The sequence below is a fragment of the Pseudorca crassidens genome, chromosome 13 (assembly GCF_039906515.1).
Source record: "Pseudorca crassidens isolate mPseCra1 chromosome 13, mPseCra1.hap1, whole genome shotgun sequence".
Lineage (NCBI taxonomy): Eukaryota > Metazoa > Chordata > Mammalia > Artiodactyla > Delphinidae > Pseudorca > Pseudorca crassidens.
Window position 1 is genome coordinate 7,162,211 of NC_090308.1, and position 25,491 is coordinate 7,187,701.

Consider the following 25,491-nt stretch of genomic DNA (forward strand, 5'->3'; position numbering starts at 1 on the left):
CTTAAGATACCCCATTCAGGTATTTTATATATTTAGTAGGAAAAAAAAACAACAACAGGAAAATCTAACAAAATTGAAGAAGCACTTCTAATCTCACCATCCAGCTATAGCTACTGTTATTTTTCGCCGTTTTACCATTTTCCATATAGTTAGTCATACTATAAACTCAGCTTTGATTACAGATTAAAAAAAAAATTTAGTCTTAACATAAAGCATTTCCCCAGCCATTAAATATTCATAGAAAACAAATTTTACTGGCTGTAAATCAAGCGGTTGACAAAGTTTGTGTGTAATTGTGCAAATAGTGAATATTTTAGGCTTCATGGACCATATAGCCTCTGTCACGACTTTTCAACTCAACTGCTGGAGCGTGGAAGCAGCCATGCTACTAGCAGCCTACTAGCAGTAGGCAACGTGTATGTAAAAGAGAGCGGCTGTGTCCCAGTAAAACTTTATTTATAAAAACAGGTGGCAGAGCAGATTCGGCCCGCCGGCTACGTTTGTATGATATCGTATACGACATAATTCATAGAACTCTTTTTTTAAATTTAATTTTTAAAAATTGAAGTATAGTTAATTTGCAATGTTGTGGTAATTCATAGAACTCTTCACTGTGGGACATTTAGATGGTTTTCAGTGCTGTGACACAGTATGACAGGGATGACACACAGACTGTTGCGGTCACGTCTTTTGGTTTACGTGTACATCCCACATCAGTGTCAAAGTCGCCATTTCCTTTTAGCGGCAGGTCATCAGGGGCCAACCACTAAGACCCACTTGGGTCTTGTGGGATGGATCCATTAATAGGAAGCACCCCTGAGAGGACTTTTCCCCAGCAGACAGCCGTGACTGACTGCACTGGACCATTCACCTTCCAGACCCAACAGCTGCTACTTTGGAGTATAGGATCCTTCTCTTGGCTGTACAATCGATCACCATTCATAGCTCCTTCAAATGGCCACAGATTAATTTTGGAAGGAGTTCAGGAGCAGGTAATTTTTAAAATAATCCTAACCTGCTGAGAAAGTAAGTTTAGTTCTTTGGTGAAGAGTTTTTGTTTTGTTCTCATCCTCAAGGCTGTGATCAGGGAGGTGACTGAAGGGCAGGGAGCAGGGACCATGAAAACATCCCAGCTGACAAGAGGGGACGGCTGAGGAGAGGGCCAGGAGGCCTCCCACAGCCTGAAACCCACCCGTGGACTCAGCGCGTGGCCTTTAGATGGCTCCAGTGGGGGAGTGGTGATGCGTAGAAAGTGTAGCCTGTGCCGGGCACCCGTGGGCCCACACCCCTCCCTTGGAGAGCACTCTGATCTTTGGGGACCTGCCTCTGGGCCCTCTGGGGCAGGTCGTCGGATTTTATGGCTTTGGTTCTTTTATTTCTTTTCTTTTTTGTTTTGTTTTTCGTTTGGGTTTTTTTGTTCGTTTGTTGGGGTTTTTTTTGGCCACGCTGCACGGCAAGCAGGATCTTGGTTCCCTGACCGGGGATCGAACCTGTGTCCCCTGCAGTGGAAGCTCGGAGTCCTAACTAATGGACCAGCAGGGAATTCCCCAGGCTTGGTTCTGTCTGAAGGAATTTGCATGTTGGAAATTGGTGTGTGGGAAAAGCAAAACCAAAACCCGCCAAAACGTGGAGACGCTACTCCTGAAAGGTATCTGTGCTTTTCCTTCTCCCAGTGGGGAAGATGCTTGTGGATTTTTTAAGGTCAAGGGAACAAGTGGCTGTTCCCACCTTTCTCTGGCCTGCGTGGGTGGGTCGGGGGATATGGCCTGTTGCCCCTCTGCTGAGCTTTGTAGTTCTTGTGGAAGTGACAGGGAAAAGAGACAGGGCAATGCTGAAGTACGGCTCTTGCTCCCGGGCCTCGTGGGCTCAGGGGCGTGGCCGGACAGCTGCCGCCAGGAGCACAGCTGAGGCTGCCACTTGTCCGCATCACCGCCTCCATCATCTGTGCCATTGATGGATGACGGCTATTTCTAGGAGCCTCTTGGCCAGTTCCAAAATTAGGGGCGAAAAATATAGAACCCAATCCACTAGATCAAAAGCTGGTTCTTGTGTCTCCCCTGCTCCCTCGCCCCACTGGATCCCTGCTTGTCGTTCCCCCCCGCCTCCCCGTTCAGGGCTTGCAGCACCTGCAGCCTTGGGGCTGCGCTGGCCAGCAGACGGGTGGGGCTCTCCCAGCACCTCTGCTGATCCCGGTTCGCCTCTCGGCACCACCATTTCCCAGCTGTCGAACCCGGAGAACCCGCTGGGCCACGTTTCCTGGCCTGTAAGGAGGGTAGGGTCCGCCCACCCGCAGAGCCAGCAGGGTTGCTGCGGACCGGGTGAGGTCTGCGTGGTGGGCTTAGCGAGCACTCCGGGGTGGGCACCTACCTGTGTGAGCGGGTTGAGGGTGATGCAGCATCCCATGGCCCCCAGAGGTTCCCGACTGCTCCGCTGCCCGCCCTCCCCTCGGAGAGCCAGGCCCCCTTGCCCCCTGCCCCCGGGGCAGGGTTTGCACGACCTTGACCTCCAACTGACCGGTGTCGGAGGCTCCCCGCCTCTGCATGCTCGGGAACTGTCCCCGTGCCTGGAGTGCACGTTCACTCCTCCTAGAGATCTCCGGCGGCCGTCGGGGAGGACCCCACGCCCCCTTTCACGGACGCCCCGGGCCCCCTCTGTTTCAGGGCTCCAAGGTCCTGGCCAAGAAGGAGCTGGCCTACGACCCCATAATCGGCTGGATGTGGTAATTCACGGACGCCCCGGGCCCCCTCTGTTTCAGGGCTCCAAGGTCCTGGCCAAGAAGGAGCTGGCCTACGTCCCCATAATCGGCTGGATGTGGTACTTCACGGAGATGGTCTTCTGCACGCGCAAGTGGGAGCAGGACCGCAAGACCGTCTCTGAGAGCCTGCTGCACCTGCGGGACTACCCCGAGAAGTACTTTGTAAGTGCACCCAGCCCTCGGGCGCCCCGTCACACTCACACTCGGTGTGCCCCGTCGCATATGAACTCAGGGTTCCCCGGTCACACACTCACACTCGCTCACGCCTCTGCTTCCTGAGCCTCCACAAATGTAGACCCTCTCTCTGAAGCTCACAGACCCTTGAACACAGTTAGACCAGGGGTGGAGGTCCTGCCTGAGGGGAGAGCAGGCACAGCTGCCAGGCCATCCCTGCTCAGGCCACTTCCTAAGGCTCCTGTGGGACCGTGTGCGGCATTTGACGGGGGATGGTGCGTGGGACCCCGGGACCTCGTGTGATCCCTGGGCTGTGTGTGTGACCTGGGAGCTGTCTATGTGACCTCAGGACTGTGTGTGTGACCTCAGCTGTCTGAGTGACCATGGGGTGTGTAAGTGGCCTCGGGGACGTGTGTGACGGCCACCCTGTCCCTTCCAGTTCCTGATTCACTGCGAGGGCACGCGGTTCACAGAGAAGAAGCACCAGATAAGCATGCAGGTGGCCCAGGCCAAGGGGCTGCCCAGCCTCAAGCACCACCTGCTGCCTCGCACCAAGGGCTTCGCCATCACCGTGAGGAGTTTGAGAAATGTAGGTAAGGACGACCCTGCGGGGCCCCGTGCAGCGAGGGAAGGGGGCCCTGGCGCCCATAGGAGTAGCTTCCTCCCTGTGCCCCCACCCCCGCCCCTACGACGGAGAGGAGCCAGGGACGGAGGCTGGCACATCACCCCTGCGTAACCTGGGTCCGGGCACCCAGCGTTGGCCGAGTGGCCACTGCCTGCACAAGGGCGCACACGCACCACGCCCACACGTGTAGGCACACCCACGCTAGGCCAACACTGCCCTCTGCTGCTCGGCGCAGGTACTGCAGGCGGCGGGCGGTGGTGCGTGCCTGGGGCCCACGCCCGGTCAGCCCAGGTTTTTGTTGCGGTTTTGCTTTATTTGGCATTTCTTGCCCGTCTTGGCATCAGCTGCCTCCAGGCGATGACCTCTGTGACCTTGCCGTCTGTCGGGCTGGCCTTGAGTCCGGAGCCCTAAATTACTGTAGGTGAGGACGAGAAGCAAGTAGCAACAAGACCAGCCTGCCGCAGTCTCTTTGTCTCCTGTTGAATTCTGGTCCCTTTAGTTTGGAAACAGGTGCTTTACCCTTTCCTGCCCTGCGGGTGCCGGAAGCCCCGCTGCCCTGTCCCTCGTCTCCCAGGAGACGGGAGGGCGGAGCTGGGGGACCTCCCCGCGTCCCTGGCGCCGGTCTGCGCCCGCGGAGGCCCCGAGGCCAAGCATTCTGCGGGGAGAGCCGGCGGGGGCCCAACGCGGTCTCCGCGGCCCCGGTCCCCGGTCCTCTCTGCCCCGTGAGGCCGAGACCCCCAGCTCCTCCCCGGCCTGCACAGGGGATTGGGGTCGGTGCGTGTGGACCGTGCGGTGTTTCCGGTGCCGTCCCCACACCAGGGGGCGGCGGCCCCACCAGGAGCTTTGTCTTTGTGATCGCGCAGACCGGCCACCCGGCTCCTGTGGACGGAGCGAAGGCGGCACCGAGTCTGACTTTAACACGTGGGGACCCTGAAGGTCCCCGACTGCTCCAGGCGGCTCTGGGTCCCTCCCGCAGATTCTTCCCCCTGCCTGAGCTTTGCCTACAGGCCGAAGGGGCAAAGACTGCCCAGCTCTGCAGGCTGTCCCACCCCCGCGAATAGTGACGATGATGACGATGATGACGATGATGATGATGATAGCAGGGCGATTCTAATACGCCAGGCAGCACAAGCACCTCACGCATAGCGTGGCCGCAGCACGTGCCCGCCAGATGCAGTGAAGGAAACTTTTTTTACTTCCAATTTACAGATGAGGAAGCTGGGGCTGAAGGGTGAGGAACTTATCCCAAGTGACTCTACTATTGCACAGCAGGCTGGGGTCACACCCAGGGCGGCCTGGCTGGCGGGGCTGGCAGGGGCTGGCAGGGGCGTACCCGTCCTTCTGCTGGGCTTTGCAGGCAGATGGATCTAGTGCCGGGCCCCGTTCTATCACTTCAAGACCTTGGGGCTTCTTCTCTGGAAAAGGAGGGAACTGTGCAAATTTAGGCTGTTCTCTGGGGAAGCCCCATCCTTGATTAATCGAAGTAACACCACCTGTGTTGGAAGCATCAGGCTGCTGTGTAAGGGCAGGCTGAAGAAAGGAGGTGTGAGACCCATTGACGGACATGGGCTCTCACACCCTGGGGCTCCGCAGCCTCACCCCATGCAGCCTGAGGCCTTTCACTCTACGTAATTCTGTGCTTAAAATGGCTGGACGATGTACTAAACGTGAAGGTTATTCTCCTCCAGCCTCACTCTTCCTAGGGAGGGGGACACCTCTTCCCGCGGGGAGGACAGGGGAGTGGTCTCGATTGCTTCGGTGGAGGGGTGGGAAGCTACCTGCCGGCACTCCTGCAGGTCAGCGAGAGGGACCCTCTCCCTTTGGCTAAGACTTGCTCTAGCTGCCAGAGCACCCCCTGTGGACCCCACGTGGTGGGCAGGCGGCAAGTAGAAGCAAATGGACAGTGGTTTTGAACCTTGGTTCTCCACGTTCCCAGCCAGAGCAAGCGACTCTCTACCCGCCCATCACCCCACTCACTTGATTGGTAGTAATTGCAGGTATGCAGAGCTCTCAGTGAAGTCTACTGAGCACAAACGATGTGCTGGGGCCTTTGGGAAGGGCTGACATTCAGCATCCCGAGTCCCATTCCCCGGGAGAACTAGGCTCAGGGAGACCGAGCGGGCTGTTCAAGAGAAGATCCCGCATCTGGGAAAAGGCGGCCCTGGGATTCGCACCCAGACTGACCGCAAAACTTCTGTTCTTTCCACCGTCCAGTCCTGCCTTACTGACTCTGCGGGAGGGGCCATCTGTTTCCACTGCGTATTTCTACCCTGCTCTTCCCTCACTGTTCCTTCACACATGCTGTCCTCCTGCCATCCTGCCATCCAAGAAGCGTTCATGGAGCCTGGGCCAGGCCCCGGGGCTGCAGCAGTGAATGTTGGTTGACATAACTTTCAATATGCTGACAGGTTAACTCACCAGCTGGCAGACTGGTTAAAAATCACACATTCTTGTTTGTTTCTCAGCTACGTGTCAACTGACTAAACCAGGTTTCAGTCCCTTAGGAAGTTTCCAGTATCTTATTCTAGTTTTATAGCTACCTTATTTTTCTAGGGGAAAAATGCACATAGAATGGTTATGCTGCCGTAACTCAGAAACCTCCTTAGATAGTATTCTTTGGATTGATTTACCTTGCTATTGGTATTTGTTTAAATATTGACATCTGTTGTAATACATCATCTAGATGGGCCATCTGACCTCAGTAGTAACTGTATTCTGTTACTAAGCTGTGTGCTTTTCTGATGATGGAACGTGGTACGTACTCAACGTAGAACATTTGGACAATATAGAAAAGCATGAAGAAGAAATTAGTAGTCCCTTCATTGCAAGATAATCGGCTAGCAACTCAATTATTGTTTTTCCGATATGTGTATCTACAAAGTGAAATTGGGTTCACACGCTATATACTGCTTTGTATTTGTTTTATTTTTTTATAGTTTCAGCTGTATATGACTGTACACTCAATTTCAGAAATAATGAAAATCCAACACTGCTGGGAGTCCTAAATGGAAAGAAATATCACGCAGATTTATACGTTAGGTAAGCTGGCTTCGTTTCCTTTCCAGAAAATAGGGCGCCCATCCCAAAATAGATAAACCACAAACGACCCGCAGACCTTCCTCCAGGGGAATGTATGAACATAGTAATAATTTCTTGTCTGCAGTCTGTACTAAATGGAATGTGTTCACAGTCACGTTTATATTAATAGAGACGCGTGCACTGATGTAAATAAGGAGGTGAAGCCTCTTGTCTTCCCAGACACTTCGTGACTCTCTCACCAACTCGTTCTCATCAAAGAGCTCAGGTCCGACAAATGAAAGACAATTATTTCACAGCCATTTTTGAGACTGAGTGTGAGAGTTTATTTTATTGACCCCCTTTCTTGGAGGATGTGTCTGCTCCATAGAAACAGACACAGATAAGAGCATCTGTAATTTACAAAGAGGCCTAGAAGCAAATGGAGAACATTTCAGCAGCATCTCACTTGTGTGTTACATTCCAAGCTAGGGAGCACAGAGAGGCAGGTGTCCTCCTTGACAGGTCTTTGTCTGAGTCATTGAATCAGGCTCTGGGCCATTCCCTCGTGGGCCGTGACTGCATTTGGGCCTGTATTTCCCCCCATATGGATGTGGATTTCCCCCTTTTCAGTCAACTGAATTACCCTCTCACTTCCACATTACCTAGACTACTACCTAAACAGAAGCCGAAGGATGGCGAGCATTGTTAGTTTGAACCTGTGTTTGGGGCACCCGGCTGGGCCGCCTCCTTGCTAGCTGCTCTCTGCTTGGCAGGCGGATCCCTTTAGGAGAAGTCCCAGAAGATGAGGACAGGTGCGCGGCCTGGCTGCACAAGCTCTACCAGGAGAAGGTCGGTGCTACGGGGTGGGCTCTGCACCATCTAAGGGTCCTTTTCAAGCGGCAGCTGTGGTGCTTTGGGACCTCCGGGAGTTGATGGTGGAGCGCGAGCCTCTCCCACCGGGCGAGACCTCACGCCCTGGATGTTGACCCCAGGGCCGCGCTCTACTTGGTGACAGGGGGAAAAAAGTCGCAAAATGTTTTCAAAGGGGCCTTCACAGAAAGAATGGAAGACTATTTCATGCGTGTAGTGGACAAAAGAGGGAGTTATGGCCCCAAGAGCCCTTTGTCCATTTTCCCGCCGCTGGTCTGAAGGCAAAATATTCTTGGGGGGTGTGGGCGCTCTCTTTGGCAGTGATGGCTCTGGGTCCACAGTGTGGTTGCCTGTCTGGTCTCTAAAACATCACCAGCGTGAGCAGGACGAAGGCCCACAAGGGTCCACCTGGGCCGCGTCTGACTCCTTCAGGAGTCGGAATTAAGAGGTTTTCAAGCTGGCGGTGGGTTTTCCGCTTACACTGAGGGAAAAGTGTAACACTTACACGCCTTGGAAGGGTGGTGGGCTCGGCCCCAAGGCACGGTCCTCTTCCAACAACACACTCCCAGGCCTGAGCCCTGGCTGATGCCTGGGAGGGTCCCCAGAAAGCGCCCCCTGCCTGGACTTGTTGACACAAGGAGGCGCCAGCCCTCTCTCTGTCCCCCCTTTCGTTTTCCTCTCCTTTTCTTCCCTTTCTACCCAGGGTCATAAGAGAAATTTTATTTTGCTGAGCTGAACGCTGGGAAAGCCCAGTCGGTCCAGCTGTGCGTGGGTCGCTCAGCCTCTGTGCCCTCCTGTCCAGTGCATGGGCGGCAGCTGCACACAGCGTGGACTCAGGGCACTTGTCCTCTGTCAGCAGGTTCTCCTGCTCCTGTAGACTTTTGGGGTGCTGTTTCTTTCTAGGAAATACAGTTCCCAGTTCCAATGTATAACATGCCACAGGATGATAACATGTGGAGACCAAAAAATGGAGGCATCATTAACGAAGTCCCCCTCCCTGACAGGCGGACTTTATTACAAAAGAAATAACACAGCCCAGAGAGGCCGTAAACATTCTGCTGCTGGAGCTGACGTCTGGCCCTGAGCCAGGCGTCTGTGTCCCACCCGGCAAAGTCACAAAGTCACACGGACAGAGCCCGCGAGGCTGGCAGGAGTCACAGTGGCCACCACGTCACTGGAGAGCAGTGGGGGTCTTGGGTGAGGTTTAGTTTTCTAATGAAACCAGAGAAAAAGAAAACTCTGGAGTGAATACAAAGTTCAGAATCCTGCTGACTCCTAGAAAAGGGAGTCCTTTTTCCTCTTGTTAGAGGTTACAGATAAAAGATCTTGGCTTAGCGAATGTCTCACTGGAAACGAGACAGAAAAAGCATCCTCAGTTCCCCATTGTAACATTACAATAGAAAAGCACTATCAAGGCTATTAAGGAAAAGAATTCAAGAAAACTTGCCCATTTTTTAAATGGGTGAATTTTATGGTATGTAAATGACACCCCAATAAAGCTGGTGTTTTTTTTTAAGGCACAAAAGTATCACCTCCTGTTTTAGTCCAGTCAGGCTTCTGTAACAAAGTGCCACCCACAGGCATGGTGGCTTATAAGCCACAGAAACTTACTGCTGACATTTCTGGAGGTTGGATAATCAGGAGTCAGAGATGAGGGTGCCAGCATGGTCAGTCAGATTCTGGTCCCAGCCTGCCATGTTGCTGTGTCCTCATGGTGGGAGGGCTGAGAGAGCTCTCTGAGGTCCCTTTTATAAGGGCACTAATCCCATTCATGGGGGCTCCACCCTCATGACCTAGTCACCCCCCAAAGGCACCTCCTCCTAATACCACCATCTTCAGGGGTTAAGATTTCAGTGTGGGAATTCAGGGAGGCAGGTGCAAATATCCAGTCCACCGCACCCCAGTTACCTAGTTACCAGGCTCCTGATGGCCCTGCTGGGATAAGAAAAGTCACCCAAGTTCTGGCCAGGAGGCGGAATGGGAGGCCTTGGCAGGTTAGCTGCCATCTCTCTGGGCATCCACACGTCACTGTCACTTCCTGGGAAGTCCTGTGTTTGGCCGACTGGCTGTGTCTCCCTCACCTCTTGAGGCTGGGAGCCCCCCGCACGTGATACCTTGTCCAACAATTGCTTGATCGTGTGATTTCCCTGAGACCCGCCAGGCTGGAGGGGCAGCCGGCAAGGGGCTGCAGGGCAGAGCCCCTGAAGTGCCCAGGAAGGGCCAGGGGCTCTCCTTCCAAAGCGGCCCTTTGAGGACTCATTTTAATCATGACCTTGAGTGGTCAGATATTCGCATCATTTAGTACATCCTGATTGGGAAAGAAGACAAGTAAGACAAGTACTTTAGACATCTCTATCTCAAGTTGTTAAAGGGAAAATTAAGCACTTAAGGTAACTCAACTAACTCCCTGCAGAACTGGGCCACGACGGGGTGAGCCAGCCAAGCAGGGCCGCAGATGCTCTTTGTTCGGCGAGCGCGCTGTCGGCCCTGGGAGGATGTTGGGGTATTTGAGTCGAGCTGGGAGACCCCCTCACCCACCCCTTGGCCGTTTACTGGGTTCAGGAGGTTCTGGCCCAGCGGGCCGCCCGGCCTCATCACGGGGAAGGGGTGGGGGGCCCAGGGGCGGGCGGCGGGAGGTCAGGCGGCCCTCTGCCCACAGGACGCCCTCCAGGAGGAGTACTCCCGCACGGGCACCTTCCCCGGGACGCCCATGGTGCCCCCGCGGCGGCCCTGGACGCTCGTCAACTGGCTGTTCTGGGCCTCGCTGCTGCTCTACCCGTTCTTCCGCTTCCTCGTCAACATGGTCCGCAGCGGCTCCTCCCTGACGTTGGCCAGCTTCGTCCTCGTCTTCTTCGTGGGTGAGTACGGGGCCAGCGGGGCCTGGGCAGCGGGGGGAGCATCGCGGGAGGGGCAGGGAGGAGGGAGCACCGCGCTGTCTGTGAGGACAAGGCCCGGCTGCAGATCCCGCAGGTGGACAGGCAGAAGCTCGAGCCGAGCCCAGAAACCCCAGCCTGGAGGGCTTGCGCCCGGGCGCCCCGTCCCCGTGCGCCTGCACCCCTTGTGCCTACAAGCCCCGCCAGGGACCAGGGACGAGCTCCGTCCTCCCCGGGCTCTGCTCATCAGCAAGAAAACTATTTCCTGGGTCCTAGCAGGAACCAACAAAGGCTCTTTGCTATTCAAAGTGGGTCCAGGCCTTTTTGGGGAAGTAAGTGTGGTGCGTCTCCTCGGTTGCCACCTGCATTGAGTGGAGATGTTGGGTGACTCAGTCTTTTCACTCATCCCTACGGGCTTTATTTGACCCATATGTGGTTTCAAACGACTGACGTTTCTCCACAGCCCCAAGCTTCCCTGGGCACTGCCACTTGTTTTTGAAGTGGGGCAGCCAGTTACCACTGTACATGGCCAGTGTGCAGCTTGGCTGGCCGGATGTCCAGGGGAGCTGTGGTTGCCAGGCCCCCAGTGGGATGGGGATAGAGGGTTGGACCCAGCATTTCTGCATGCAGTAGCAGGAAGGCGAAGATGCAGACCACACCCTCTGAAGGAAGCTGGGGCTCCTTGCAGATGATGGCTGGGGAGGGCTGCCCGGGTGTGTGGTGAGCAGAGGCCCAGCACTCTCCCTGGGAGACATGGGGCGTCTCCAGCTTTGGAGGAAGTGACTGCTGTCTCCCCAAGACCTCATCACCCGTGAGCCCGAGCCTTGCTACGCTTTGCCCGGAATTACTCTGTGTCTTGGTCCTCTCACGAAGCCTTTCTGCACTGGAGTCCGAGGTTCACTCTCCACAACGTCATCAACTCCACTGCACGAAGTTCTAATGCTGGGGCAGGGGCTCGTGTCCCAGCCTGTTTGGAGTTGGCCCCAGGCTGGAGGCAGCCCACTGTAACTGACCCATGGGCTCCATGAGCCCCATACGCTGGGCGGACGCTCCATCCCAGTCGGCTCCCTGGTCTGACGGTTCAGTTTCAGCCGCTCCCCATCTTTTGCATGCGTACTGTAAACAGACTGTTGCCAGGCCCCGTGTTCGGTGCTCGGCACACCAAGGTGACTGAGACAGACGTGGGCCCTGCGCCCAAGGAGCTCACCGTGTCTGTCGTCTCCAGAGGGAGCGCTTAAACTGCAGCTTCTGCGCTCTAGACCGTGTTTTCCAGCCTCCTAGTGGTTAAACCAGGCTCTGGTGTGCGTCCTACACTTTCTCTGTTTGGGCCAAATCCTGCTGTCGGAGAAAAGGCAGGCAGGGACTTTGCTTGTCTGCTGCTGTAAAACTTGCACCAAAAGCAGTGCTGAGACATGCTGGGCGCTAAACGGGAATTGAGCTGCTGCACTGTCCAGGGCCTGGTATGTCCTTCTTTAAGCCTTGCTGAAGGGTGCTCGTAAGTTACTGCACTGCGTTCACCAAAGAGTCCTCTTTGCCTTAGGGATCGGCACGGGAAGCAGAGGAATTCTGCAAGCCCCTGGGCACAGCGGGGTACGGCTCACCACGTTCTGTTCACCTCCAGTGCCGAAGGATTAAAACGTGCCACCGGAACAGCCTTGCTCTGTTCTAATGTCCCCTAGTCCAGTTAGAGCCCGGCACCCATGCTCACGGGTAACTGAGGCAGGGATTATGAAGTGCACCCAAGTCAGCCGGCTCTCAGCTGATGCCTGAGCTTTACACAGCTCCCTTCTTTGGTTCCCGTCGGGCAGGTCACGCCGGGGTCCCTGCGGGCCTCTCCTAGCCTGCCCTCCCACGCCGGGGCCCCTGCAGGCTTCTCCTCACCTGCCCTCCTATTTCCACCAGCTCTCAGCTGATGCCTGAGATTTACACAGCTCCCTTCTTTGGGTCCCGTCGGGCAGGTCACGCCGGGGTCCCTGCGGGCTTCTTGGTCCTCGTCGGGCAGGTCACGCCAGGGCCCCCGCGGGCCTCTCCTCACCTGCCCTCCTATTTCCGCAGCTTCCGTGGGGGTCCGATGGATGATTGGTGTCACGGAAATCGACAAGGGCTCCGCCTACGGCAACATGGACAGCAAGCAGAAACACGGCGACTGACCCAGGACGCACCACCGTCCACAGGGGACCTTGGAGGACTGGTGGATGCTGCCATCATCCTTGGAGGGACCCAGTGATGAAGCTGGGTGAGCCCCTGCTGGGGAGGCAGGGGCAGGGTCTCAGCGCCAGATGGGGAGGAAATGTGCTTAAATCCTTCCCCCCGTGCTTCAGTGGGCTTCGGGTCTCTTTCTTTCCGTGTGAGTCTGTGTGAGCGTGTGTATGTGTGATGGGAAAGAACACGTGTGAGCGAGAACGAGGTGCGGGTGAGTGTGCTCATTCGGAGGGTACTTGAGGTGCAGGGGGAGGGCAGAAATGGGGAACACTCGGGGAGTTCCCGTCCATCCTTTGGTGCTGAGTTTTCTGTAACCCTGGATTGCCACAGAGTGCAAGTCACTTTAGGGAAGATGACTAAATTATGCCTCCAAAAAAGAGAAAATTAAAGTGCTTGGCTCCTGTGTGGTGTGTTCACACAGCCCTCTCCCTCCTTCCATTCAGCCCCTGCCTTGCGTTTTGGAGTCTGGACCACAGTGCTCTGGAGGGTGCTCACAGGAGGGGTCTGGCGGGGGAGAGGGCCCGCGGGCCGGGGTGGCTAGACGAGGTGGGTTTGCAAACGCAGGAGCCTGCGAGTGTCTGCGTGGAGACGGCAGGAGCCAGGAGGCTAGCTGAGCCGTGTCCGCAGGACACGGTGACGGGGCCCCTGGGAGGCGGCGATGGTTCCCCGGTCTCCCTGCAGTGGAGTCTCCGGCCGAAGTCCTGAAGATGTGTCCAACTTCCTGAAGAACCTCGTCTTGAAGCCGAACATTAAAATAAAGCCCGGGCGTTCTGCAGCGATTTGAGAGATGACTTTACAACCTCTGCTCATCTCGGTAGCAAGCAGAAATTGGTCCCCAAACAAATGCAGGCTCACTTTAACAGAGGACCACACCGGAGCCCAGGAGCTCCTCTGAGCAGGGTCAGGCTGAGCAGACACTGTGGTACGTGGTCCCCCGGGGCTTTTGCTTTCCTTCTGGAAGCCCAGACTGCCATGACGCGGAAGAGCCCTGCTCCTCGGCATCTAGGACGGTCTTTGGAGTCATGGTCCACGTGCAGGATTGCGGCAAACTGCTGCCAGTCAGCAGACGCCAGATGCAGAAGAAGAACAGAGAAAAGCAGTAACGTTTCCGGAGGAGAACGAGTAGACACCACACAGCACGTGTCTCGGGCCAAGCTGCCGCAGCGCTGGGTGGGCCTGATGGGAACGTGCACCCAGCTGGAGCAGCCTTTCTCCCTGGACTGCCCCATGCCACCCGGTACTTACCTCCTATTTTGCTGCGATTATGGAAGAAGGGATGAACGGTCCCATATAAAAGTTGGCCAAATACTATTTAAAGGCTTATTCTATTCCGAATCATGTCCCACGTTTGCTCTTAGTCACTGAGCACTTACCAAGCACAAGTGAAGTTACGAGAGGGTTTAAGAGAAGCTCTCTGCTTACAGGACCATTGATACAAATCAGCAGAAGTGAAAAGGGGAACTTCCTGGCGTAGTTGTGGGAAGAGAATGTCCGTGAGGCTGGGGTGAGTGGACTCCTACTGGAGTCCCTGAGGGCAGGGTGGGGCCTTTCCTGCCCTGCCTAAGGCCACGTGCATGAGGCCATGTGCATAAGGCCACGTGCCAGTTCCAAACGCTGCCTCCCCTCAAGAGCAGAGCTCTGTGGGCAGCAGCCTGGGGATAAGCACCTCAGGTAGTGCTTAACACGACACCGTGTTCCCGCGTGTCGGCTCACACCTGGGCCGTTCTACCCTGGGGTCTCCTAGCTCCGTGGGAGAAGACAGAGAAGAGCAGTCAGAAGCGCTGGAGATGCTCTGAGCTACAAGGTTCACCCTTACGAAACCCTGCAGCTAAGTCCCTGTAAGACCTTGTGTGAGCCATTTTATCTCTGTTTTCCCAACTGTAAAATGGGGGTGATAACACCTACCTCTTTGGTTGTCTCAAGGGTGAAATGAAGCAGTATATGTGATCACATTTTAAGACTCCTAAAGCATTACATAAATAAGGGGGAAAGCTTAGAAAGTTGTCTCCACGCTGCTACTTCTCAAAAATGCTCAGACATTACCTTGGAGTGTCCAAAAATGTGTCCTTTTCCTCCGTGTCATCTTCCCATTCAACAGCAGTAATCTAAGTTCTAATAACATACACCCACTCCTTCTTCCTGGAACATAAAAGGGACCCATAGACATTTAACCTGAATTGGCTCTGGGACCAAACACAAAACATAAGAAGCAAAACAAAGCTGCTCACCAGTGCAGACGTGAGGGTCCAGGTTGGAGGAAGGCGGGCAAGACATTCTCCTTAGGAGACCAGAGAGTGTGGGCTGCTGGGGAGAGATCCTAACGGCGTTTCAGTTGTTCGGCTCCCTCCATGAAAACACATTGCGTTTGGCGGTACAGGGACATGGTGTTCCTCCTGCCTGTTACCGTAACGGCAGAGACAAGCACCCCTCCCCGAATCCCTTCACCCTGTCCAGGTCTTGCCGATGCCACAATCTCTTCAGCAGAGAACGGTGCTGGCTCCCAGGGCGTTTACTTTTTTTTTTTTTTTTTAAACATCTTTATTGGAGCATAATTGCTTTACAATGGTATGTTAGTTTCAGCTTCACAACAAAATGAATCAGTTATATATATACATATGTTCCCATATCTCTTCCAGCTTGCGTCACCCTCCCTCCCACCCTCCCTATCCCACCCCTCCAGGCGGTCACACAGCACCGAGCTGATCTCCCTGTGCTATGCGGCTGCTTCCCACTAGCTATCTACCTTACGTTTGGTAGTGTATACATGTCCATGCCTCTTTATTGCTTTGTCACCGTTTACCCTTCCCCCTCCCCATAGCCTCAAGTCCATTCTCTAGTAAGTCTGTGTCTTTATTCCTGTTTCACCCCTAGGTTTTTCATGACATTTTTTTTTCTTAAATTCCATATATATGTGTTAGCATACGGTATTTGTCTCTCTCTTTCTGACTTACTTCACTCTGTATGACAGACTCTAGGTCTATCCACCTCATTACAAATAGCTCAATTTCGTCTCTTTTTATGGCTGAGTAATACTCCATTGTATATATGTGCCACATCTTCTTTATCCATTCATCCGATGATGGACACTTAGGTTGTTTCCATCTCTGGGCTATTGTAAATAGAGCTGCAATGAACATTTTGGTACATGACTCTTTTTGAATTATGGTTTTCTCAGGGTATATGCCCAGTAGTGGGATTGCTGGGTCATATGGTAGTTCTATTTGTAGCTTTTTAAGGAACCTCCATACTGTTCTCCACAGTGGCTGTATCAATTTACATTCCCACCAACAGTGTAAGAGGGTTCCCTTTTCTCCACACCCTCTCCAGCATTTATTGTTTCCAGATTTTTTGATGATGGCCATTCTGACTGGTGTGAGATGATATCTCATTGTAGTTTTGATTTGCATTTCTCTAATGATTAGTGATGTTGAGCATTCTTTCATGTGTTTGTTGGCACTCTGTATATCTTCTTTGGAGAAATGTCTATTTAGGTCTTCTGCCCATTTTTGGATTGGGTTGTTTGTTCTTTTGTTATTAAGCTGCATGAGCTGCTTATAAATTTTGGAGATTAATCCTTTGTCAGTTGCTTCATTTGCAAATATTTTCTCCCATTCTGAGGGTTGTCTTTTGGTCTTCTTTATGGTTTCCTTTGCTGCGCAAAAGCTTTTAAGTTTCATTAGGTCCCATTTGTTTACTTTTGTTTTTATTTCCATTTCTCTAGGAGGTGGGTCAAAAAGGATCTTGCTGTGATTTATGTCATAGAGTGTTCTGCCTATGTTTTCCTCTAAGAGTTTGATAGTTTCTGGCCTTACATTTAGGTCTTTAATCCATTTTGAGCTTATTTTTGTGTATGGTGTTAGGGAGTGATCTAATCTCATACTTTTACATGTAGCTGTCCAGTTTTCCCAGCACCACTTATTGAATAGGCTGTCCTTTCTCCACTGTACATTTCTGCCTCCTTTGTCAAAGATAAGGTGACCATATGTGCGTGGGTTTATCTCTGGGCTTTCTATCCTGTTCCATTGATCTATATTTCTGTTTTTGTGCCAGTACCATACTGTCCTGATTACTGTAGCTTTGTAGTATAGTCTGAAGTCAGGAAGCCTGATTCCTCCAGCTCCATTTCTTGTTCTCAAAATTGCTTTGGCTATTCGGGGTCTTTTGTGTTTCCATACAAATTGTGAGATTTTTTGTTCTAGTTCTGTGAAAAATGCCAGTGGTAGTTTCATAGGGATTGCATTGAATCTGTAGATTGCTTTGGGTAGTAGAGTCATTTTCACAATGTTGATTCTTCCAATCCAAGAACATGGTATATCTCTCCATCTATTTGTATCATTTTTAATTTCTTTCATCAGTGTCTTATAATTTTCTGCATACAGGTCTTTTGTCTCCTTAGGTAGGTTTATTCCTAGGTATTTTATTCTTTTTGTTGCAATGGTAAATGGGAGTGTTTTCTTGATTTCACTTTCAGATTTTTCATCCTTAGTGTATAAGAATGCCAGAGATTTCTGTGCATTAATTTTGTATCCTGCTACTTTACCAAATTCATTGATTAGCTCTAGTAGTTTCCTGGTAGCATCTTTAGGGTTCTGTATGTATAGTATCATGTCATCTGCAAACAGTGACAGCTTTACTTCTTCTTTTCCGATTTGGATTCCTTTTATTTCCTTTTCTTCTCTGATTGCTGTGGCTAAAACTTCCAAAACTATGTTGAATAAGAGTGGTGAGAGTGGGCAACCTTGTCTTGTTCCTGATCTTAGTGGAAATGCTTTCAGTTTTTCACCATTGAGGACGATGTTGGCTGTGGGTTTGTCATATATGGCCTTTATTATGTTGAGGAAAGTTCCCTCTATGCCTACTTTCTGCAGGGTTTTTATCATAAATGGGTGTTGAATTTTGTCAAAAGCTTTCTCTGCATCTATTGAGATGATCATATGGTTTTTCTCCTTCAATTTGTTAATATGGTGTATCACGTTGATTGATTTGCGTATATTGAAGAATCCTTGCATTCCTGGAATAAACCCCACTTGATCATGGTGTATGATCCGTTTAATGTGCTGTTGGATTCTGTTTGCTAGTATTTTGTTGAGGATCTTTGCATCTATGTTCATCAGTGATATTGGCCTGTAGTTTTCTTTCTTTGTGACATCCTTGTCTGGTTTTGGTATCAGGGTGATGGTGGCCTCGTAGAATGAGTTGGGGAGTGTTCCTCCCTCTGCTATATTTTGGAAGAGTCTGAGAAGGATAGGTGATAGCTCTTCTCTAAATGTTTGATAGAATTCGCCTGTGAAGCCATCTGGTCCTGGGCTTTTGCTTGTTGGAAGATTTTTAATCACAGTTTCAATTTCAGTGCTTGTGATTGGTCTGTTCATATTTTCTATTTCTTCCTGATTCAGTCTTGGCAGGTTGTGCCTTTCTAAGAATTTGTCCATTTCTTCCAGGTTGTCCATTTTATTGGCATAGAGTTGCTTGTAGTAATCTCTCATGATCTTTTGTATTTCTGCAGTGTCAGTCGTTACTTCTCCTTTTTCATTTCTAATTCTATTGATTTGAGTCTTCTCCCTTTTTTTCTTGATGAGTCTGGCTAATGGTTTATCAATTTTGTTTATCCTTTCAAAGAACCAGCTTTTAGTTTTATTGATCTTTGCTATCGTTTCCTTCATTTCTTTTTCATTTATTTCTGATCTGATTTTTATGATTTCTTTCCTCCTGCTAACTTTGGGGTTTTTTTGTTCTTCTTTCTCTAATTGCTTTAGGTGCAAGGTTAGGTTGTTTATTCGAGATGTTTCCTGTTTCTTAAGGTAAGATTGTATTGCTATAAACTTCCCTCTTAGAACTGCTTTTGCTGCATCCCATAGATTTTGAGTCGTCGTGTCTCCATTGTCATTTGTTTCTAGGTATTTTTTGATTTCCCCTTTGATTTCTTCAGTGATCACTTCGTTATTAAGTAGTGTATTGTTTAGCCTCCATGTGTTTGTATTTTTTACAGATCTTCTCCTGTAATTGATATCGAGTCTCATAGCGTTGTGGTCGGAAAAGATACTTGATACAATTTCAATTTTCTTAAATTTACCAAGGCTTGATTTGTGACCCAAGATATGATCTATCCTGGAGAATGTTCCATGAGCACTTGAGAAAAATGTGTATTCTGTTGTTTTTGGATGGAATGTCCTATAAATATCAATTAAGTCCATCTCGTTTAATGTATCATTTAAAGCTTGTGTTTCCTTATTTATTTTCATTTTGGATGATCTGTCCATTGGTGAAAGTGGGGTGTTAAAGTCCCCTACTATGAATGTGTTACTGTCGATTTCCCCTTTTATGGTTGTCAGTATTTGCCTTATGTATTGAGGTGCACCTATGTTGGGTGCATAAATATTTACAATTGTTATATCTTCCTCTTGGATCGATCCCTTGATCATTATGTAGTGTCCTTCTTTGTCTCTTCTAATAGTCTTTGTTTTAAAGTCTATTTTGTCTGATATGAGAATTGCTACTCCAGCTTTCTTTTGGTTTCCATTTGCATGAAATACCTTTTTCCATCCCCTTACTTTCAGTCTGTATGTGTCTCTAGGTCTGAAGTGGGTCTCTTGTAGACAGCAAATATATGGGTCTTGTTTTTGTATCCATTCAGCCAATCTGTGTCTTTTGGTGGGAGCATTTAGTCCATTTACATTTAAGGTAATTATCGATATGTGTGTTCCCATTCCCATTTCCTTAATTGTTTTGGGTTTGTTATTGTAGGTCTTTTCCTTCTTTTGTGTTTCTTGCCTAGAGAAGTTCCTTTAGCAGTTGTTGTAGAGCTGGTTTGGTGGTGCTGAACTCTCTCAGCTTTTGCTTGTCTCTAAAGGTTTTAATTTCTCCATCAAATCTGAATGAGATCCTTGCTGGGTAGAGTAATCTTGGTTGCAGGTTTTTCTCCTTCAACACTTTCAATATGTCCTGCCACTCCCTTCTGGCTTGCAGAGTTTCTGCTGAAAGATCAGCTGTTAACCTTATGGGGATTCCCTTGTGTGTTATTTGTTGTTTTTCCCTTGCTGCTTTTAATATGTTTTCTTTGTATTTAATTTTTGACAGTTTGATTAATATGTGTCTTGGCGTATTTCTCCTTGGATTTATCCTGTATGGGACTCTCTGTGCTTCCTGGACTTGATTAACTATTTCCTTTCCCATATTAGGGAAGTTTTCAACTATAATCTCTTCAAATATTTTCTCAGTCCCTTTCTTTTTCTCTTCTTCTTCTGGAACCCCTATAATTCGAATGTTGGTACGTTTAATGTTGTCCCAGAGGTCTCTGAGACTGTCCTCAGTTCTTTTCATTCTTTTTTCTTTATTCTGCTCTGCAGTAGTTATTTCCACTATTTTATCTTCCAGGTCACTTATCCGTTCTTCTGCCTCAGTTATTCTGCTATTGATCCCATCTAGAGTACTTTTAATTTCATTTATTGTGTTGTTCATCGTTGCTTGTTTCATCTTTAGTTTTTCTAGGTCCTTGTTAACTGATTCTTGCATTTTGTCCATTCTATTGTCCATTCTATCTCCAAGATTTCGGATCAACCTTACTATCATTATTCTGAATTCTTTTTCGGGTAGACTGCCTATTTCCTCTTCATTTGTTAGGTCTGATGGGTTTTTATCTTGCTCCTTCATCTGCTGTGTGTTTTTCTGTCTTTTCATTTTGCTTATCTTACTGTGTTTGGGGTCTCCTTTTTTGCAGGCTGAAGGTTCGTAGTTCCTGTTGTTTTTTGTGTCTGTCCCCAGTGGCTAAGGTTGGTTCAGTGGGTTGTGTAGGCTTCCTGGTGGAGGGTACTAGTGCCTGTGTTCTGGTGGATGAGGCTAGATCTTGTCTTTCTGGTGGGCAGGTCCACGTCTGGTGGTGTGTTTTGGGGTGTCTGTAGACTTATTATGATTTTGGGCAGCCTCTCTGCTAATGGGTGGGGTTGTGTTCCTGTCTTGCTAGTTGTTTGGCATAGGATGTCCAGCACTGTAGTTTGCTGGTCGTTGAGTGAAGCTGGGTGCTGGCGTTGAGATGGAGATCTCTCGGAAATTTTTGCTGTTTGATATTATGTGCAGCTGGGAGGTCTCTTGTGGATCAGTGTCCTGAAGTTGGCTCTCCCACCTCAGAGGCACAGCACTGACTCCTGGCTGCAGCACCAAGAGCCTTTCATCCACAGGGCTCCTTAATTTGGGATGATTGGTTGTCTATTCAGGTATTCCACAGATGCAGGGTATATCCAGTTGATTGTGGAGCTTTAATCCGCTGCTTCTGAGGCTGCTGGGAGGGATTTCCCTTTCTCTTCTTTGTTCTCACAGCTCCCAGGGGCTCAGCTTTGGATTTAGCCCCGCCTCTGCGTGTAGGTCGCCGGAGGGCCTCTGTTCTTTGCTCAGACAGGACGGGGTTAAAGGAGCCGCTGATTCGGGCGCTCTGGCTCACTCAGGCCGGGGGGGGGGGGGGTAGGGAGGGGCACGGAGTGTGGGGCGGGCCTGCGGCGGCAGAGGCCAGCGAGACGTTGCAGCCTGAGGCGCGCCTGTGCGTTCTCCCGGGGGAGTTGTCCCTGGATCCCGGGACCCTGGCAGTGGCGGGCTGCACAGGCTCCCCGTAAGGGCATGTGGCTAGTGACCTGTGTTCGCACACAGGCCTCCTGGTGGCGGCAGCAGCGGCCCTAGCGTCTCATGTCTGTCTCTGGGCTCCGCACCTTCAGCCGCGGCTCGCGCCCGTTCCTGGAGCTCTCTCAAGCAGCGTTCTTAATCCCCTCTCCTCGTGCACCAGGAAACAAAGAGGGACGTAAAAGTCTCTTGCCTCTTCGGCAGTTCCAGACTTCTCCCCGGACTCTCTCCCGGCCAGCCGCGGTGCACTAACGCCCTGCAGGCTGTGTTCACGCCGCCAACCTCAGTCCTCTCCCGGCGCTCCGACAAAAGCCGGAGTCTCAGCTCCCAGTCCCGCCCGCCCCGGCGGGCGAGCAGACAAGCCTCTCGGCTGGCGAGTTCCGGTCGGCCGGATCCTCTGCGCTGGAATTTGTCCGCTTTGCCCTCCGCACCCCTGTTGCTGTGCTCTCCTCCGCGGCTCCCAAGCTCCCCCACTCCGCCTCCCGAAGCCTCCACCCGCGAAGGGGCTTCCTAGTGTGTGGACACTTTTCCTCCTTCACAGCTCTCTCCCGCTGGTGCAGGACCCGTCCCTATCCTTTTGTCTTTGTTTAGTTTTTTCTTTTGCCCTAACCAGGTACGTGGGGGGTTTCTTGCCTTTTGGGAGGTCTGAGGTCTTCTGCCAGCGTTCAGTAGATGCTCTGTAGGAGTTGTTCCACGCGTAGATGTATTTCTGGTGTATCTGTGGGGAGGAACGTGGTCTCCGCGTCTTACTCTTCCGCCATCTTCCCGGAAGTCCGCGTTTACTTTTCTAAGAATTAAAAACCTGTGGATGTGAAGCCGGCTCTCTGTCCCCAAGCAGTGCGGGATGAAATACGAGCATCACGTCCTGTCTGACATCTCCATCCCATGGCAGCTTAGGTCAGCCCTGCTCAGAGGCTGCTCTAAACCCAATGTGGAAGAGAAAGATGCAAAGTTTCCTGCAGACTGGAGATCGGTGCAGGGTCCTCCCAGGTGTTAAGGGCCATGTCCGAGACCTGCAGCTTTGAGGCAGGGAGTTTAATGCACTTCTTCTAGGAACCAAGCCCATAAAGGGACTTTCTTTATTTAGAAAACACCAACCATCTGAGATGAGTTTAAGGAAGGTGGACTGATTCTGTGACTGACATGGAGGAAAAGCGGATGCACGTTCTGAGCTAGTCGGCCACCTTGTTTACCTTTTGTAGAGAGACCACAGTTTGCCTTTTTCCTAGGATCACACAGTCGTACTGGAGTATCTCCTGACTGCTGTATTCTCTAAAGAAACCCTTGTTAAAAAAAAAAAAAAGTAGCTACTGATGAATGTGTTTTTCTAATATATGCTGAGTGGGTCTGAAAGACAGTGATTTAGATGTAATACCCAGTAACTGCAGCCAAAACGTAGAAATAGCTGATGTGACAGACACACACCAGACCCCGCTGGTTTCCGGTTTCTCTCCTGGTGGAGTGGAACAGTGGCCTGGCTGGTCCCCAAGCCAAACAGATTAGGCTTTCAGAGGCTTTAAGAACTTACCTGTAAACATGGACAGAAGCGAGAAGGCATCCGTGGAGGGACCTGTTCAAAACAAGAGGTTTCATCCAGCACTGTCTAAAGCGCTAGTCAGATTTTGCTCAGGGTTGCCGGGTTAGAGCGGGAAGAACAAACCCTCTGGCGACCGCCAGTCTGCCGGGTGACACAGGAGGGTTGCCAGTGCCACTCTTTCCTGCCGCGGAAGCAGCATGGGCTCCGACTGTGCCTGCAGCTGGCCGTGTACCGCCCCTCCTGCCCTAGAGCTTCTCGGAAGGGCACCCACCAGTGTGACCCTCCTGTTTACTCTGTGACACGTCACTCAGGTTGTCCTGTTCAGTGTCACCTCCTTCAGCAACAGTGTTTCCAACGCCTTAACCGTGCAGTTCCAGCGCGCTGTTTACAGAGCACAAAATAAAGAAGCTGGAACGCATGTGTTCACTGACACGCTGGCCCTGCCTTCCTGCTACGGTGGGTGGGACGGGGCTGAGGTGCCAGGAGCTGCAGATTGGGCAGCCGGTCTTTCTCCAAACAAACAAGCAAGCGGTCTTCCCAGGGCCAGTCCCTCTGCCCTCCGAAACGACCCCGACCCCCTACAGAAGGCTGAGGGCCTCGGCTCTCACTGGGTCACCTGAGCCGCAGCGCCGGACCTGGAACCTACGAGCAGGTGCCCCGAGCTCTCCGAGGCTGCATCTCACACTCCTGCATCCCTGGTCCTGCATCCCTGGCATGGGCTTTGAGTATCCAGAGCTTCCAATAAATTTAAATGAAAACCAAGCACTTCGGATGCCCCGAGGCTTCCTGTCCTGCCACACTGGCCTCCAAGGCACCGGGCGGACACCTGACGGGAGGCGACTGAGCACATACTCCTGTTTCTCTTGATCTGTGACATCTGAGACCATTCACAGCATTTGCCACCAACTGGTGTCTGTTTATGACATTCAGCTGTTGGAAATGACCATTATTTTGGTCAGAAAGAGCAGAATATCAGAACTTCACCTCAACAGCTAATGTATGTCCCCTCTGCGGGGGCAGGGTGGGCTCCTGGGCCCCTCACACAGGGTCACAGTGAGCAGCCATGAAGGGACACTGGTTCAGAGGCTTTAAGAATCGACTTTCAATTGTCTTCTTTTGACTCCCTTTCCTAAAGTAAAAATAAAAATCTTTCTCAAGCACAACTAGGCCAAAGTAAAACTGGTCAACCCTCTGAACTTCAGCTGTCAGTGAAGAAAGCACAGCGTTTCTCCAGTGAAGGATACGCAGTTCCAAAGCAGGCATTCCTCAGCCCCTGCAGCCTTGTCCTATTTGAATATTACGTTTATGAACTGATTAAAAAAACGACAGTGAGCCCTTACTTAGATCTTTGCAGTAGCTAGAAAATATCTCCTGGGGCTGTACTGGTGAAGCTTTTCACTGAGTGAGACTCATACAATTTTTACCTTTAATATTTTTTTTATACAGTCTTGTTTCACATGCTGGAGTGACTAAAGAGTTTTGAAATTTCTGGCAACTATGTTCTTTTGAATTTTAAGGAGGTAAGCAGTATGAACAAAAAGTCAGGGTTGCTGAATAATAATAATTTCCTTTGGAAGGCGGGCCGGAAACCACTAAAGCTGCACATGTGTTAGGAAGAAGTCACTCTCAAACAGGAATGATTTAAATGGATAAGAAAAAAATCACCTAATATAGGGAAAGAGCTGTGCCTCTAGAATTTATAATAGTTGACTCAAGAAGAAAAAAAGTGATGTGATGAAATGGCAGGCTGCTGGAGCATGTGACTAGAGGACCCATCCCAGAGTAGAAGATTGGTGACCCTTTCGATGTTAAATCAGGATGAGGCTGGGAATTTAACAGGCTGTTGGGCTACAGGGAGGGTGAAAAATTCCAAGCAGCACAGAAGTTTCTATCATGCCATTAAATGAGTGATTTGCAAGGCAGTGACTTTAGACACTGCAGCTAATAAGGGAGTTACCTGCTTCAACACGCTGGTAGGAACAAGCTCATTGATTTTGGAAAAATATGCGATCCTCCACTTACTAGGGGAAAAGGCATGTGCTTCAAGGGCCAGAGCTGCCCTTGTGTAGGCAGACGTGCACTGTTGGGCAGCCACAGCTCAGACTCCTCCTGGAGCTGCCTTCAGCACCTGTGTACAAGCCCAAGGGAGCCAGCCCTGTTAGCGCACAGCCACCCGGCCTCAGTTTTGACCTGATGAGTGAATAATTCACCTTTTCAGGGCAGTATATAGACATATGAATAAGGTAGCATTACACATGGCCTTTGAAAGCTTATACTCTTTTGTATAAGTTCTACTGGCCTAGGAAAATGATGTTTCTTAATTTTGCTTAGTGATCTAGAGCAGCATTAAGCAAACTAAGACCCACTTGCTGCTTGTTTTGTAAATAAAGTTTTATTGGAACACAGCCACATCTAGTCATATACGTGTTGCTATGGCTGCTTTTACGCTACATCAGCAGGGTTGAGTAGTTGCAACCAAGATCCTACAGCCTGCAAAGCCAAGAATATTCAGTCTCTGGCCCTTTACAGAAAAGGTTTGCTGACCTCACTCTAGAGAATATAATGTCAGTAGTTGAGGCTGCTATTTTAGAAGAAAAAGAAAATCTACCCCCTGCTTTTACATTACATTTTTTAAACTATCCTTACAATATGTTCAAGATACATGCTCTATTTGTAAACTATATATATAAAAGGAAATGGTCTTGTGGATTATTTTTACAATAATTTTTACCTTCACCATCTTCTATCTTAAGAAACAAAACAAAACGAAACAAAAGGCAAATTAAACCCAAACCATGCAGAAAGAAGGAAATAATAAAGATTAGTGTGA

At 50.5% G+C, this 25,491-nt stretch overlaps 1 protein-coding gene and 1 long non-coding RNA gene across 17 annotated transcripts in view; one reads left to right on the forward strand and one right to left on the reverse strand.

Annotated features, from left to right (window-relative positions):
* Nucleotides 1-25,491, forward strand: part of LOC137204361 (E3 ubiquitin-protein ligase parkin) — a 1,432,750-nt gene that overhangs the window by 1,401,588 nt on the left and 5,671 nt on the right. For 3 of the 16 annotated variants that reach the window (XM_067701592.1, XM_067701594.1, XM_067701595.1), the window contains 7 exons: nt 2,756-2,917; nt 3,369-3,522; nt 6,491-6,593; nt 7,346-7,421; nt 8,447-8,639; nt 10,102-10,300; nt 12,371-12,906. In XM_067701592.1, coding sequence (XP_067557693.1) covers nt 2,756-2,917; nt 3,369-3,522; nt 6,491-6,593; nt 7,346-7,421; nt 8,447-8,639; nt 10,102-10,300; nt 12,371-12,542 — 1,059 coding nt within the window. In that variant the 3' untranslated portion in view covers nt 12,543-12,906. Of the gene's footprint in view, nt 1-2,755; nt 2,918-3,368; nt 3,523-6,490; nt 6,594-7,345; nt 7,483-8,446; nt 8,640-9,832; nt 10,026-10,101; nt 10,301-12,370; nt 12,907-25,491 lie in introns of those variants that run through there. The other 13 variants (XR_010933572.1, XM_067701593.1, XR_010933571.1 and 10 more) reach the window with 13 other exon arrangements.
* Nucleotides 8,909-15,028, reverse strand: LOC137204365 (uncharacterized). Its single transcript, XR_010933578.1, has 2 exons — nt 14,746-15,028; nt 8,909-14,656 (listed from the first exon to the last, which is right to left on the reverse strand). It is a non-coding gene; the product is annotated as an uncharacterized lncRNA (long non-coding RNA).